The sequence below is a fragment of the Fusarium venenatum genome, assembly GCF_020744135.1.
Source record: "Fusarium venenatum strain MPI-CAGE-CH-0201 chromosome Unknown EDB82scaffold_4, whole genome shotgun sequence".
In the NCBI taxonomy this organism is placed as follows: Eukaryota; Fungi; Ascomycota; class Sordariomycetes; order Hypocreales; family Nectriaceae; genus Fusarium; species Fusarium venenatum.
Window position 1 is genome coordinate 368,912 of NW_027072132.1, and position 14,370 is coordinate 383,281.

The window sequence follows — 14,370 nt, forward strand, 5'->3', positions numbered from 1 at the left end:
AGACTGCAGACGTTTACGATTGTATAGAAAAGGTACTTGAAAATGGAACGTATACTTATAAAATTAAGCATCATGTTGCATTCGGGGGTAGTTACCACTTGTTTAATCCGAGATGTTAGCAACATCACCGCGTCCCAAATTCTCAGATGGAAATACCTATCCACATTCCAGTGCATAAATAACTCTTAGGTTAGATATAGAGCTGTAATTATTGACATTTTAGTAACGTCTTCCTGATACACAGCAGGATAATGTTATCCTCTCTCCAGTCGTTGTGGTTGTGCCACTTTGCCTTCCACGCCGAAACTCCTCACACTCCTGTCACTCTCTTGTATGAAACCATAGCCAATTCTGGCCTCTCCGTCCATGCCTAACTCATGGAGTTTTATTGCCCTCGAAGCTGCGATGATGGATGAAGGTTTCATATCGCGCATTCTGCCTTCTTCCCGATAGGCATGCAGCCCCAGTAAAACCGCCGCTGTGGCTAGCGCGATACTTGCCGCATATACCGTAAGTAGTTGGACCGCATTGTAATTAAATACATTGACATATTGTTGCTTTTGGCAAGGATAGTTTGTTGATGGTCCACCTTTGGCCGAGCCTGACGGTTTACCGTTTGAAGCCCATGATACCACATGGAAGGAGGGATCTGCCAATAATGAAACGATCATATTCTCATACATATTTATGATTGCTTCGTCCAAGTTCTTTACCGGAAGATAATTCAATCGGTTAATTAACGGGGTAAGAAGTAGATTTGACTTGACATCAAATAGTGGCATTTCTGTTGTCCCATTGAAGGTGTGTCGGAGGGCGTAACCGAGTGAATGATAAGCTGCGGTAAGACGATATTCACCAAAATTAGAAGGGTAGACGTAGTTTTGTTCCGGAGTCGCTTTCGTTCGGTCGGTAAGATTGCGGTCCGGGTCCGTCTCTGATATGAGAGTAGTATTGAGTACCTTTCCCAGGTACTCGCGATGAAGAACCTTGTGCGATTGAACCCCTCCCACATAATCAAATTGAATCGTATAGTTGACCTCGTAATGCTCGCAACCGATGATAATTGGAGTATAAGCATTGTCCCAGTCTTCACCACCTCTGGCAAATGGTTGTGGTTTCGAATAATCTTCGACAGTACAATAGCCGATCCACATGATAGGCTCTGATTTGAACACACCCAGGCTCTTTGGGAATGGAGGGTCTTGGGTCGGGAATCCTTGGCTATCAGAAGGTATCTGGGAGTTCTGGTACTCGCCCAAGTCGTTCAATGCGTAGTATACCGTATCTCCTACTGGTGCGAGGACGCTCGTGTTAAAAGGTGGTCTTGCTTGTCCAAGATTTCGCACTTTGGAGTCTATTCCGGATGCAAGTGTTTCGCATTTGTAGCCTGGAGCGACAAAATTGAGGACGTAAGAACAGTTCCAATTATTGGAACAGATCTCATCGGCTGCTCCTTTCCGGACAATAGGTTCGTTGGATAAGGCAACCCTGGACGCGAGCATATCTTGCCATTGTCGAGATGGGGCATGCCAGTAGTCGAACTCATTAGGGTCAGTCGAATTAATTAGGTTTCCTGGAAAGGTCGAGTTCCATCGCGACACTGAGATAAGATGGTGGTCATCGATTATGATCGGGTCGAGCCAATAAGCTGACTTTTCATTTGCAAAGTTCAGAGTCCGGACGTTTGGGCACGTTCCATTCTCCACCCTCGATCCGACCACAACAGATAGAGTTTCGGAGGTCAACACCACAACTAGCGGAGTGACCCAGCAGTAGATGGCTATGAGAGTGCCAACCTTGGCCTTCTTGATGGATGACCATGTTAATAAGGAGAAGATGTCGGCATTGGCAGTGAAGATAGAATCCACAGTATCGAGACGTGCCATTTTGTGTCGAAGAACTAGCCAGGCTCTTTGTTGGAAAGCTATAGCAGCTGCAGTACCAAAACTAGCCTTGGCACAAAATGCAAGGATGGTTCCATATCGGAGCATGAGTGATTGCTCTGTGGCCGCTTTTCCATCAAGACTGAGGTAGAAGAGGTGGTGCCCAACGGCAAAGGCGGTGCCCAATAGTAGCAAAAGGGTCATATTCCATGGTTTTGTTTTGTAGCACTCCCAGTGCTTGGACAGATCCTGAAACCTGGTTTGAGTGACGCCAGTGCGTCGCGATGCTTTTTTATGAGTTTCTGAATTTGGTGTTGCAGAATCACTTTCTAGTTCCTGAGATGGCAATAGAGTACTCTCGTCCAAGGGCATGGAGACCTTTTCATTCTTTCGGGATGCATCTTCACTGGGAACTGACTGTTGGTGATTTTCGTAATCCATCTTGCATTTTCAAGGTGTAAGTTTGAATCAGGAGAAGGCAAATGTAGGTGAGGGGCTGGCAAGTTTATGTTGATAGATGTAGGTCTTTCGGAGTATTGTCTATGTTCATCCATCTTGGCGTCCGTCTCACTGCATATTATTACCATGCTACGCCAAGCAACTAAATGAATGAATTCTTGGAACTGGCGTCTAACCGTGCAGCTGCGCGTCAAGGATTATGACGTAGGAGACAAACGTGTATGTCCAATCACTTTACGAACTCTTGAAAGCTGAAAAGTCGGCTAAATCCCCGCTTTGTTATGCATAAATGGACCTCTCACTTTCTTGGCTGTAAATTATCAAGACCAATACCACTAATAATTGTACATTCAACAGAAATAACCTTCATTATTGGAGAAATCGACAAAGCTAATCACCATTCCATAGCGTCTTAGATAAAAGGTCTTTTGCTGCGGCAGGATCCCAGTCTATCAAGACACGATCTTTTGCCTCCTCCACCTTTCTTTGCACAATGAATCCGTTTTCCTTTTACCCTCTTCGCCAAGAAACTTCACTCTTATTTTCCAATACGAATCTTTGTCAACCGCTTCACCTGGACCAAAGAACTTCCAATAGATTGTGTCAAAGGCCCAACTCTTCCTTGCAGCGTAATTGAGCCAGAACCGACCACTCGACCAGCTCTCCCGCATATAAGAAGACAGTTTGTATTCTGATTTACCATTGGCAGATTTCTCAGTGTCTTCAAGTACCAGCAACCAAGTATCAAGCCGTTCATTGTAAGTCTCAGCCCAATCGTCAATTCCCTTCGACCACATCTCAGGCGCCTCCAATAATAGCCACCAAGGCGGATCCAGGCTGAATTGCTCTGGTGCAACATATGTAAACTCCCAACCAATGGCCGCAATGATGTCACCTTCTTGATCTACAAGAATATTAACTGGTCTAGAGTCATCACACTAAAGTCGATAACCACCTGACCCGTTAGGTGCTGACACTCAAGCCTTGAGCCATGGGCCTGGGCCGACCAGAAATCATCAACATATCCGAAGGTAGATAGTCGGCCTTGTTCTGCGAGAATATGGAATAATTTGCCGGCTACATATTTGTTTCGGCAGTCGTCCTCCGAGCGGACGAGATCGTTGTGCTGAAAGAGTAACTGTGCCATGTGCATCTCTGCCAAGGCAGTGTACCAACAGCTATCATCTTCATAGGTCTGGTTAGTTTCTGGTAGCACCAACCTTGGGATATTGGCAAGTTGAATCATGTTGTACATGCTTTGGGTTAGACGCCGTCCGGTCACTGAATAGCGACCCTTTTCATCTTCATTCAATGACCCAATTCGAGGGAAGGTAGCTTCATAAAGCTCCAATACAATAACAGCAATACGTTGGTATAGCTTCCTAAGTGTACCCTCTTCAATATCTGGGTTCAGCACTGGGGGAGGGGGTCTCTTCTGGATCTTGATTGGGGATCGCGAGAGCATCCGACATGTCCCGAGCACTTTCTATGTGTTGTAGGACTAGGGTAGGCCTAACATCTGATGATGAAGTATGGTGAAAGAGGGTTGGGATCGCGATAGTGGTATATTGGGCAAGATACGCCATAGCTACAGCCTCATAGAGGGTCTTCTGTTCTGGGAACTGGACAAGATCGGGGCAAGGAAGCCGAATGATAACATCGGAGGAATCTTGTTCAAACTTGATTCGTCAGAGAACATTGAAACCACCAAAGACGATTGGCGATACCAGTGATGGTGATTTCTTCTTAAGAGCCGTCTCAGCCAGAGCCCCGACCTGCCGGCAGGTAGATTTGAGTCGGAGCTTCTTCTGAGATTGGTCCTAAGCTTCGTCGTTCTTATCCCACGCGGCGTCGTCGAAATTGTTTTGTGCTCTGGTCATCTTCGCTATTACAACGAATTTGCCGTCTTTTTTGACATTGAGAGAAGTCGGTATGGTATGCCAGGTAACAGATAGCTTCACAGAGCATTCAGTGGTTACGGTCATGAAGGTCCTCGAGACTTTGTTTCCTGAGGCAGAATATACGAGGGTCCTGGTCATTACTTGGGTCATGGCTGTTAGTGGTTGGGTGTTGGCAGTCACCTACATAAGTGGATAAACCATTCTCGATTCTGGATGATTCTCGGATCTTAGGCCCAAGGATCTCGAGCATGTGGCAAAGAATTGGAGTTGGCGAAGACCTTGAAGCGGCGCGAGATCGTATCAGAAGACATTCTAATGGACGATGAGTACTTGGAAAGATACGTCGAATTGCGTGCAGATTAAATTAAGCGGAATAGGCACTATCATCGTAGATGGACTCGTTCGATCGCTGACGCAGAGTTATGCTGGTAGAAGCAGGATGCAACTGTTGGTGGAGGGTAGCTAGTCTGACATGTAAGCTGGAACGGTCTCCGAATTTCTTCATATCATTACACAAATTAACCTGACAGCTAGTTAGTCAACAATAACAATGATTCAGGAATCTGACCATAAGGCGAATCCTATTTGGTCAGATTCAAGAGATGTGAGAATAAGATTAACTTGATATGGACTAGAGCTGACATCAGTTTTCTGTTATTTGACCGACGGTATAGCACGAGCCATTTCATTTTATTTGCAATGCTTACTCCTTGATATTGCAAATATTTGGAATCCTTACCAAATTCCCTGAGAAATTCAATTTTATTGCTGTTCAGTTTATAATGGAGATAGAAAAGATTCCCGTTTCGTGGAGTGATCAGCCAAATCCGATACCGAACCTCCGTACACGAACCTTCTTCATCACGGACCATCCACTTGACGAGAAAGAACTGAAGAATGGGCTTGAAACTTTGATTAGAAAGTATTGGCGAAAGTTGGGTGCTCGTTTGGTCTCATCCGAAAAGCAAGGTTTAGAGTATCACCTCCCGCATGTGTTCCTAGATGGTTATGAGCTTTTCAAATGGTCGTCAGTCAGTGCTGGGTATTCCTACGGCGAAACATACGAAATGTCGAAGATCATTCATCCGGGAGACAATATCGCGTTCCTACCAGCCGTGGATAAGATTGACAAGCTGGCTCGGCCTCAAGACTGGCCTTTTGAGCGCAAAGATGATCCACCCAACTCTCCGCTGTTGTTTATTCACTTGACCAATTTCAACGACGGAGCAGTTTTGGCGATCAGTGTCCCTCACGTCCTTGCCGATCAGGGCGGATTGGCCAATATTGTCAAGGCTTGGCTGGCCGTCATTGATGGTAAAACACCGCCAGAGATGGTGGGGTTCAATAAGGATATTTTAGGCAGCGAAAGACTCTCCAACATCGAAGTCGAGCCGAAAGACAGAATTGGGAGAATGCGTATTCGCAGTAAGAAGGATCAGGCTTTGGTAGTAGGGAGGGTTCTTCTTGATATGGCGAAGGAGAAGAAGGAAACGTCTTATACCGTTTTCCTACCTCTGCGGGTGGTTAGCAATTTGAGAGAGAAAGTAAAGAAGTCACTGGAGGGAAAACACATTTTGTCGGATGAGGCCAGTAACGGCGATATCATCACGGCGATCTTCACAAAGGTACGTTTTCGACCACAATCAGCAGCTATATACTGAGCGAAATTCCAGCTTGCAAGAATGAATCTAAAGGCTGAATACAACGTCTGCCAATCATCAACGATTAACTGTAAGTTCAAACTTAGACTTCCATGGGCATTCGCCAACAATTCAAGTGCGAGATCGCATCCCAGAACTGAAGGGCGAAAAAGGCGAAGGATTCATCCATAACGCGGTACACTACGCAACAGCCAACTTTGCAATCAACCCTTCAACTCCACTAAGTGATATCGCGCTACAGAACAGGATTGCTGTCAGCAAAGCATTAGGGGAAGCAGACATCCAAGCCGGAGTGAAGACGCTCCGAGAAGTTGCCAAGTCTGGACAGCTCATGCTTATTTGCGAACCTCACCATAAGCTTTACAGCTCTTCAAATTGGAGTGGCGCGTGGCAGGGAGTTGACTTCACGAAAGCGACACCCGATTCCTATGACAAGACGAGCTATAAGAAGGAGATGGTAGTTCTTGGAGAGAGTAAACCACGGAACGCTCTTGGAAGATGTACGCTTGCAGTAATGTTGAGGAGACAAAACGCTAACTGCATCATAGATCGGGTTGTGATTATGTCTAAGACTAGTGAAGGCTTTTGGTGTGATTTTGCTGCTCCAGTTAAAACGATGGCTTTGGTTGGTGAGTTTATTGGGATGGATCCTACGTTGGAGAGCATATTGGAGATAGCTGATGCCGAGGAGAAGCCATGATTATCGATTAGAATGGTATTACTCGAGTTGCACATTCTGTCCATTACTTCAGCCTGCACTATTGTAACGACCTTGCTGGTAGCATCAACGGTTATAAAAGAATGGAATGCTTGGGTCCAACCCTAAATGGTGATGTGAAAATTCTCTGTACCATGTTGGGGTTACCCCTGCAACGACCAACCATTACACCGAAATCGGTCATAGAATTGAGGACTTAAAGATCCATATTATTACTTTCTAGGAAATAAAAGTCTAACGACAGTCCAATGAAGAGCTAGTTAACCTTCTCTTGGTATTATGTCCTGATCCAACTTATCTTATCTGCAAATATCGTCGATGCTGTCTCCGTCCTTATTTCTATGACGGTCTAGATACAAGCCCATGCTTATTCATCTTATTTCTTATCTTATCTTAGTAAAGTGGCATTAGGCATTTGAATTAACAAGTAAAGGATACGATATTAATCACTTACCTTTATGGTCCGCTCATATCCGACAGCTAATATAGTCGAGAACGACCTGCTAATACGGTACTGAGTCTGTTTGATGGACGAATCCGGAACGACTATCCATCTGCTCATTTAACTGTCGCTCAAGTCTCCCTCTTCCTGTGAGCACTACCCCTGACCGAGCTTTCGCCTCCATACAGAGAATAAGTTCATCTGGGAACGGTTTTCGAATTGTCATAGTCTTAGTGGGACTAGTGAGAAGAACCTTGACAGATGCTCCAGTCCTTTGCTCATTTGAGATCCTCAGAAGAGTTATCAGGACATCAGCCATGCTTTTCATAAACTCTTCTCGCTCATAGTATACAACACCATCGATCAAACAAACCAACAACGTGTTCCTCGGGAGCTGGAATATGAGCCTTTCAAATAAGCAGCAGAGCTCGCCGATATCGCCGAAACAAAGCAGGTCAGGTCTCACATCACCAACCAAGATGCAATTGCTAAAGTCATATTGACAAAGGAGTTGGCGAATGAAGCTTTGAACGATGGCAAGACCCCCAGTGTGTTCATCATGAATGTTGGCATGTAGCCCGCAATAGAATACCAGATAGAGACATTTTGGAGATTTGTCTGCGAGGGAATCGGCTAGAGAAGTGCACAGAAGTGTTAATCCTGATAATCGACGTCTGATATCGTAGTTTCCGTGGATGAGAAGTTGTGCTGAGCGAGGAGACACGAGCCAATCTCTCAACTGTGCAGTATTTACAAGCTGGTCGGCACGTGCTCGTTCCACTACAGGTACTTTGACGTATCTTGTATTGTGGATGATTTCAATATCTTTGACTAGCAGGTCCGGGATACTGATCCAGTCTAGAAGCTGGTGTGGGCTGATATATTGTTCTGTAGGTACTGCTTCATACGGGGGAATTGGCGAACAGGGGCGAGAATACTCGATTACCATCCTTTCCCTGTCGTACGCTGCGATGCGGTTAGCCTTCTATATAAAAAATATATCCTTAAATCATTACCTCTTGAGTTCATCTCATAATCATGGAGGAAGCGCATGAACATTGTTTTCAAAACGTGCTGATCATAACGCATGTCTTCGATCTGCTCTGCTGACGGCATATCTAAGAGACATCATGTAAGGTTCCTAATTAAATCAATGTTTTGCGGCAATAGATCATAATAAAGATATTTGACTCACGATCTACAATTGTTTGCAAGCCATTGCTAATCTCATATTTCCCTGACATATCAGCTTGGGAAATGAGGTTTTCACCCTGAACTTTGATTGCACTGAGACTCGCCGTAATTGCTTCTTGGTAGCCTTCTTTATTGAAAGTGACAGATACTGCCTTTTTGCCTAGATGCCAAATGTGAGGTCAGTCTTGTCATGTAAATGGAATATTATGAGGAGTAACCTGCCAGGGCTCTTAACAAAAAAGCTAATAACACACTCGATGGCGTGAAAGACTGTAGCTATCAAATCGACAGAGGCCTTCTCAAGGTTCTCATCATTGCTGTATATCTGGAGGTATCCTTCCACTTGATTGAAAACCTTGTCGATGTCATCGAAAGCATTTAAAGCGTCTTGTCGAACTTTTGCTGCCTTGATGGCTGCCTAGGAATTGCAGAATCTCGTGTTAAAACAGAAACACATGACAATATAAAGTCAAGGTGGGGAACCAACTTCAAGAAGAATCTGAACGGCTCCCAATACTGGAGTCACATAGTCGATGTTGGGAACAAACTTGGACGCGCCGAGTAAAGGCTCGGCAGCGTTATCAGTAACCTTTCTATATATTCGTGTGAACTTGGCCTTGAAGCTTCTGTCCTTCTTGCAATAGTACTCTTTAGCATTTTCAAGCTGATCAAATACCGAAGTACAATCTGTCTTGTCGCGAATGCTGAATTCTTGTTTCGAACCAGGCCCAGTTGGATGATTCTCTTTCAATTGATTCATAGCGCGACGAAAGAGGTTATCCCAGAACTTGAGTGCTTCCATGGGCTCTGCCGCAAGCGGTCTTGAGGTAATCTGCACATTGCGCGGTGTTGATGAGTTTGACTGCGATATGAGATCCCAACCTGACCCAGGCCTAGTCAGTGACTGGGATTGATCAAGGGGATCGCATATTATATAAGCTCCATGACTCGGACTGTATCGTGATGGCGGAGTCGCAAAGGCAGGGTGCCTTGAGTCTAGATGGTTGTCGATAAAATCGACTTCTGGAGGCTGCAAGCTAATTCTTGGTACATGGGACCTTGGCGGTTCCATCATGCTGAATGTGGTTATCGTATCAATGTGAAAAGCATGTAACAATTAGTAGGTAGAGCTGTTATAATGACACGTCGTGTGAAAGATGTACAACCGACGTTCTACATGGTAACTCGATATTCAACTGACTGCCTGGCTGATGTTGTTCGATATCAGGTTGCTTACTCCTAAGCGCCCGCTTGATGTGCGGCTGAGAAGGTATTGTTATGGGATCGAAGGTACCCCCGCATATGATGGTACGTTGGCCCACAGCAATGTAACACTGCTCCTTCATCATGACAAGGATCTGCGGATAAGGCGAAGCCTGATTCTTCCTCTAGTATTGTCGTAAAATCATGATTGAAAACCAGCGGCTAAACATGGGAACCAAGCGGTAGCAATGGCGACTGCATTTGCATTTATTCGTCATCTTACGAACTGACGTGACGTTGGAGGAGGAGCAACCACTCTTTGCTTTTGCTGAGGCATTTAACAATTGCTTATCCACGAATAAAAAAGACCAGGGTGTTGATTACTCCCCACAGGCCGCCTTGGCGAAGCTGCAGCTTACCCTCCATGGTAACGATATGATGCCGAGCCTTAAAAGATACTTAGGTACGTTATTCTTGCTACGTCTGTTGGTCCTTTGATATCCTAATAACAAAACACCGGTCTCATCTCTATAACTTTTGAAGGCTTGACACTTTACAGCATTGAATTACAGACCAATAAAAAGATATTCCGACCATGACAGCTCCGGCTGAAGATCAAGAGACAGATCCTCCGACTTTAACGGATTCTGTTAAGGATGACCCAAACATCGCTAACGCTCGCCTCACTGAAACTGACCCGAGTGGCATCCGAGAAGATCGTATATTCTTGACTAATTCAGAATTGAAAGCAAATGAGGGCGATTCAGCCTCTCCTACCCGAGAGCTAGATCATTCCCAGGGATCTACCGAGTCTCCTTCCGAATTGATGTTGGAACTGAAAGGTTTGCGAGAAAGACTGCTCTTCCTTGAAGGGAAAGTAGCCGAATCATCAGACAAACATCGTGTTGTAGAAGACGATGGACAACTACGTAAACAGATTCGTAGAGCTCGATACGCCAAAGACTGGGTTTACAAAGCAGAAGCCCTCGCGGAGGAGACCCGAGACGATCGACGGGGACTCGGAACGAATGGCCCTTTTTTACATGGTGTATTGGAATCGGGTGCTGAGGGCTACGAGGGTGGTATTGGTGACGGAGGGGTACAATTTCAGAGCTATGACGAAAGGGCTGCTTGGTTTGAAGTTCCCACTGAACCGCATCGTGGGTTGCGTCCTCCGACCTCACTGCGACCACACTACTCTCGAAAGCTTGGACCTCCCAATGAATGGGATACGTCAGACAGCGACGAATGGAGTAGCAATGCATCAATAGGTACGCGGGATTTTGAATATTTCCGCGCAAGACTCCGAGGAGATTTCGAGTGGGAACTTGATCGTTTGAGTGCCCAGAAAAAAAGATTCGAGAAGCACAAAAAGAGAAAGCAAGCCGAAACAGAAAAGGAAGCAAAGAAACAAGGGCAGACCGACGGAGCGGATGGAAAAGAAAATGACAAAGCTCCCGTTATCGAACCCGGCCTAAATTTTGTGGAATGGGCCGAGTTCAAAGCCTGTGGGAAAACAGTTGCGAAGTCTTCCAGTGTTATTGACGTACTCGTTGGAGAGCCGCAAATGTTAGGTGGTTTCTTTCAGCATTATCACAGCAAGTCTTTCACAGAAAAGGACATTTCTCATCGCGTGAAATTAGCTGAAGTTCACCATACGCAGAAAGGTGAAAGTGGAGGTCAAGGCTCTGGACGCGCGAATTCCTCAGATGGGAGAGCCATTCTTCCAGAACGAATTAGGATTCACTCGAGAGAGATCATCAGAACCCTCAGCATAGTCCATGGCTCTGGGATAACATCAGATGACGTATCCGACGGCTCAATAGTTATGCTCCGTCCTTATCGCATGTTAACATACTACGAGAGCGAAATTCGACAGTGGCATTCGCGTTTGGAAGAAAGATTTTCAGAAATTGAGTCAGGGGCTGAGAAGAAGCTCGTGACTGACACTGAGAGACCACTCAGGGACGCGGAAACAACCGACGGTAAGTCATTTCTTTTATCTTCTGTTCTTCGTTCCACGTATATCATCAGGGCAAATATAAGCTTCACGAAGAAAAAGCTATTAACTTGCCACTCCCAGATAACGGAAATGAGGATAAAGACTCAGCAAAACCAGATGCAACTGGAGTCGCAGATCCGGAGGGCTTCAGTAGTTCCAAGGCCGCTATGGAACATTTGGCATGCTTGCTCAAGTTCATGGATGAATACGTACAGAAAAGATTGCAATATCTACACAGTCCAAGCTGTGACAAGATATTCTTTTCTGACATCTGGCAATTGTTCAAACCAGGAGACCAGGTTATGTCTGCTGATGGGAAGCAGGTTTACCAGGTTTTCAATGTAACTTCACCACCTCACATTGGCAAAGACAAATGGTCCAGGTTTGCAAAGGAGAAGGATGAGTCTGATGAAGCACCTCCCAACGAAGACTATGTCATCCACTGTGTGTTTGTTCACTTTGATGGCTATCAAATCGGTCCAGTGGTGAAAGACGTTACTATCTCGAAGTTCGACGGCGAAAAGGCAGTGACGTCTTTGAGCATCTATCCTTTGCGATGCCACGTTCGGTTGAAACTGGAAAGGCAGATTATGACACTGAAACCGACTGGTGATGAAGTTGATCAGGCTGTAAGAGACGGCGTCACAGAGCTTCGTGAAACTCTTGTCGAAAGAGGCAAACTGTTTACCGAGGTGGCACATGTCAAGCACATGTATTACTCAGGACTAACCGTTGACACTCGGGACGAGGTTCAAAGTCAGGTTATGATCGATTTTGAAGAAGCCTTCCTGGTAGAGAATAATAACAATTGGAGACCGGAAGTCAGGCATTTAATCGGCATGATTGCAATGTCTGACTCTACAACTACTGACGCACCATGCGAAGCACTGTGCTGTTCAAAGGATACGGTGCACAACGATATCTATGTGGACAACAAACGTCATCACGATTTCATGAAAGAGATGCTAAGAGGGGTCGAGGATGGCATAGATGACTTGCCGCCAGCCTCTGTATATCCTCGCCCAATGGACACGTCTGACACAGGGGGACGTCCTTTGACGGAAGATGAGTTGCTCATTATGTCGTATTCTGTTTTTGGATTCGTACTCCGTGATCGTTCTTGGGGTAAGTCAACCACTATTTCTCATCAATCTTACTGTTGACCACCAGGTTGACAACATCTATAGCCAAGTTGGATCTAGCGCACCTCACACATGTTACCGACTCCGCCGAAGACGCTCCTACAGTTGATGATGAGACTGAAGATGACAAGACGGCCTTTGGTCAGCTGGTTTTGCCATCAGGCCATAAGAAAATGGTTCTATCACTCATATCTCAACATTTTCGAAACAAAGAAACGCAGCGAGAAAGGGACAAAGATGAACAAGTTGACATTGTTCGTGGAAAAGGCAAGAGTCCAACATAGTTGAAAGCTACTTGTTCGTGGATATGTTTCTAACAGCCGCATAGGAAAGGGACTCATCATTCTCCTTCATGGCGCCCCAGGAGTAGGAAAGACAACAACCGCCGGTAAGAACTAGACGAGATATTTACCTATTTTGATAGTAAGGCCTGTGTCCATTTGACTAACAACCACGACAGAGGGTGTTGCCGAGAAGTTCAAGAAGCCTCTATTCCAGATAACCTGTGGTAAGTGACATGCAGTTGTTGCATATAGCGTCATTTTAGTCCTTTCTCCTATTGCCCTAAAACCTGAGACCCTACTGATAACGATCGCAGGTGACCTAGGATCGTCCCCTAAGGAAGTGGAAGACGCCTTGCAAACCAACTTCGCCCTCGCGAACAGATGGGGTTGCATTCTTCTCCTCGACGAAGCCGATGTTTTTCTGGCTGAAAGACGAAGGGATGACTTTAATCGAAACGGATTGGTTGCAGGTAAGTCCTGGTTACCTTAAATTAATTCTAGAAATGCAGAGTCTTCCAAAGCTGACATGACGATCCACTATAACAGTGTTTCTCCGAGTTCTAGAGTATTACGCAGGTATCCTATTTCTCACCACAAATCGCATTGGGGACTTTGACGAAGCTTTCGCGTCTAGAATTCATATGAGCCTTCATTACCCACCTCTCAAGCTCCTTTCGACGTCAAAGATCTTTGATCTCAACCTCAAGATGATCAAGAAACGATATCAGGAAGCTGGCAGGAAGATAACGATTGATGTTGAACAAATACAAGGCTACGCCGAGGAGTATTGGGAGCGAAACGTAAAGGCACGACTGAATGGTCGTCAAATCAGAAATGCTTGTCAGACTGCATTGGCTCTCGCAGAGTTTGATGCTCAGCCGGAAGGTAGCAAATATGATTTGGCAGTCAAGTCAGATGCCAAGGTCCACTTGACAGTCAAGCATATTCAGACCGTTTCGGATGCTTACCTTGAGTTCATCGAGTACCTCAAAGCGGTTCACGGCACCGATGCAGAAACTCATGCCAATGAGGCAGGTCTACGGGCCTTGGAAACAGCATATTTGGCGATGAAATCAAACGCTGGACATAGAGGAATGGGGTCTACTGGTAGAAACTCAGAGGCACCACAGAACCCACTTCATGACTTCAGAATTCAAGGCCACTCACAGCAATCCCAAACGCAGATACGACCGGACGCAGGTAAAATGGGGCAGCAACATCACCAAGGGCCCTCGTATGACCCAAGGCAGGCTTCGATGGGATCATACAGTACCCCACCGCGGATGGGTGGTCCTCAGCCAGGCATGGGTTTTTATGGACAGGCAGCTAATGTTGCGAGTCCGGTCTATCAGCGAACTCCAGAGAATATGCAAGCTTCTGAGCAGTACCATTACTCTGGAGGTCAACAACATCCCTCACTGTATCAGCAGAGGTCGTATTCTCCATCTCCATCCGGTTCAAACGCACAGTCTCAGCATATG

The 14,370-nt window shown here is 45.7% G+C and overlaps 5 protein-coding genes across 5 annotated transcripts; 2 read left to right on the top strand and 3 right to left on the bottom strand.

Moving 5' to 3' along the window:
• Positions 1-8: 8 nt before the first annotated feature.
• On the bottom strand, positions 9-2,399 carry EDB82DRAFT_511153 (uncharacterized protein). The gene has a single exon (XM_025736801.2). The coding sequence runs from the start codon at positions 2,322-2,324 to the stop codon at positions 255-257; it is 2,070 nt and encodes a 689-aa protein (XP_025591725.1). The 5' UTR covers positions 2,325-2,399; the 3' UTR covers positions 9-254.
• Positions 2,400-2,639: 240 nt separating this feature from the next.
• EDB82DRAFT_568873 (uncharacterized protein) lies at positions 2,640-4,493 on the bottom strand (the record flags this gene model as incomplete). Its single annotated transcript, XM_065609876.1, has 7 exons — positions 2,640-2,849; positions 2,879-3,246; positions 3,318-3,480; positions 3,703-3,758; positions 3,826-4,021; positions 4,058-4,162; positions 4,428-4,493. The coding sequence occupies 7 exons, from the start codon at positions 4,491-4,493 to the stop codon at positions 2,733-2,735; spliced, it is 1,071 nt and encodes a 356-aa protein (XP_065463092.1). The 3' UTR covers positions 2,640-2,732.
• A 484-nt stretch (positions 4,494-4,977) lies between these two features.
• Positions 4,978-6,604, top strand: EDB82DRAFT_466741 (uncharacterized protein; the record flags this gene model as incomplete). Its single annotated transcript, XM_065607909.1, has 3 exons — positions 4,978-5,868; positions 5,917-5,974; positions 6,021-6,604. The coding sequence occupies exons 1-3, from the start codon at positions 5,026-5,028 to the stop codon at positions 6,602-6,604; spliced, it is 1,485 nt and encodes a 494-aa protein (XP_065463093.1). The 5' UTR covers positions 4,978-5,025.
• A 129-nt stretch (positions 6,605-6,733) lies between these two features.
• Positions 6,734-9,787, bottom strand: EDB82DRAFT_511161 (uncharacterized protein). Its single transcript, XM_065608881.1, has 6 exons — positions 8,746-9,787; positions 8,481-8,676; positions 8,260-8,418; positions 8,081-8,182; positions 7,077-8,030; positions 6,734-7,014 (listed from the first exon to the last, which is right to left on the bottom strand). The coding sequence occupies exons 1-5, from the start codon at positions 9,331-9,333 to the stop codon at positions 7,126-7,128; spliced, it is 1,950 nt and encodes a 649-aa protein (XP_065463094.1). The 5' UTR covers positions 9,334-9,787; the 3' UTR covers positions 6,734-7,014; positions 7,077-7,125.
• Positions 9,788-11,289: 1,502 nt separating this feature from the next.
• On the top strand, positions 11,290-13,935 carry EDB82DRAFT_419925 (uncharacterized protein; the record flags this gene model as incomplete). Its single annotated transcript, XM_065607588.1, has 8 exons — positions 11,290-11,446; positions 11,581-12,026; positions 12,090-12,588; positions 12,651-12,878; positions 12,934-12,993; positions 13,066-13,113; positions 13,204-13,359; positions 13,436-13,935. Coding segments are annotated over 8 exons (2,094 nt in total), but the record flags the coding sequence as incomplete, so codon positions are not given.
• Between the last annotated feature and the right edge of the window lie 435 nt (positions 13,936-14,370).

Bases quoted from the DNA above. Each gene is read 5' to 3' on its own strand.
- EDB82DRAFT_511153 (XM_025736801.2), bottom strand. From the start codon at position 2,324: ATGGATTACGAAAATCACCAACAGTCAGTTCCCAGTGAAGATGCATCC.
- EDB82DRAFT_511161 (XM_065608881.1), bottom strand. From the start codon at position 9,333: ATGATGGAACCGCCAAGGTCCCATGTACCAAGAATTAGCTTGCAGCCT. The intron at 8,677-8,745 runs GTTGGTTCCCCA...TGCAATTCCTAG, and splicing joins CCGTTCAGATTCTTCTTGAA to GCAGCCATCAAGGCAGCAAA. The intron at 8,183-8,259 runs GTGAGTCAAATA...GATGTCTCTTAG, and splicing joins CTTGCAAACAATTGTAGATC to ATATGCCGTCAGCAGAGCAG.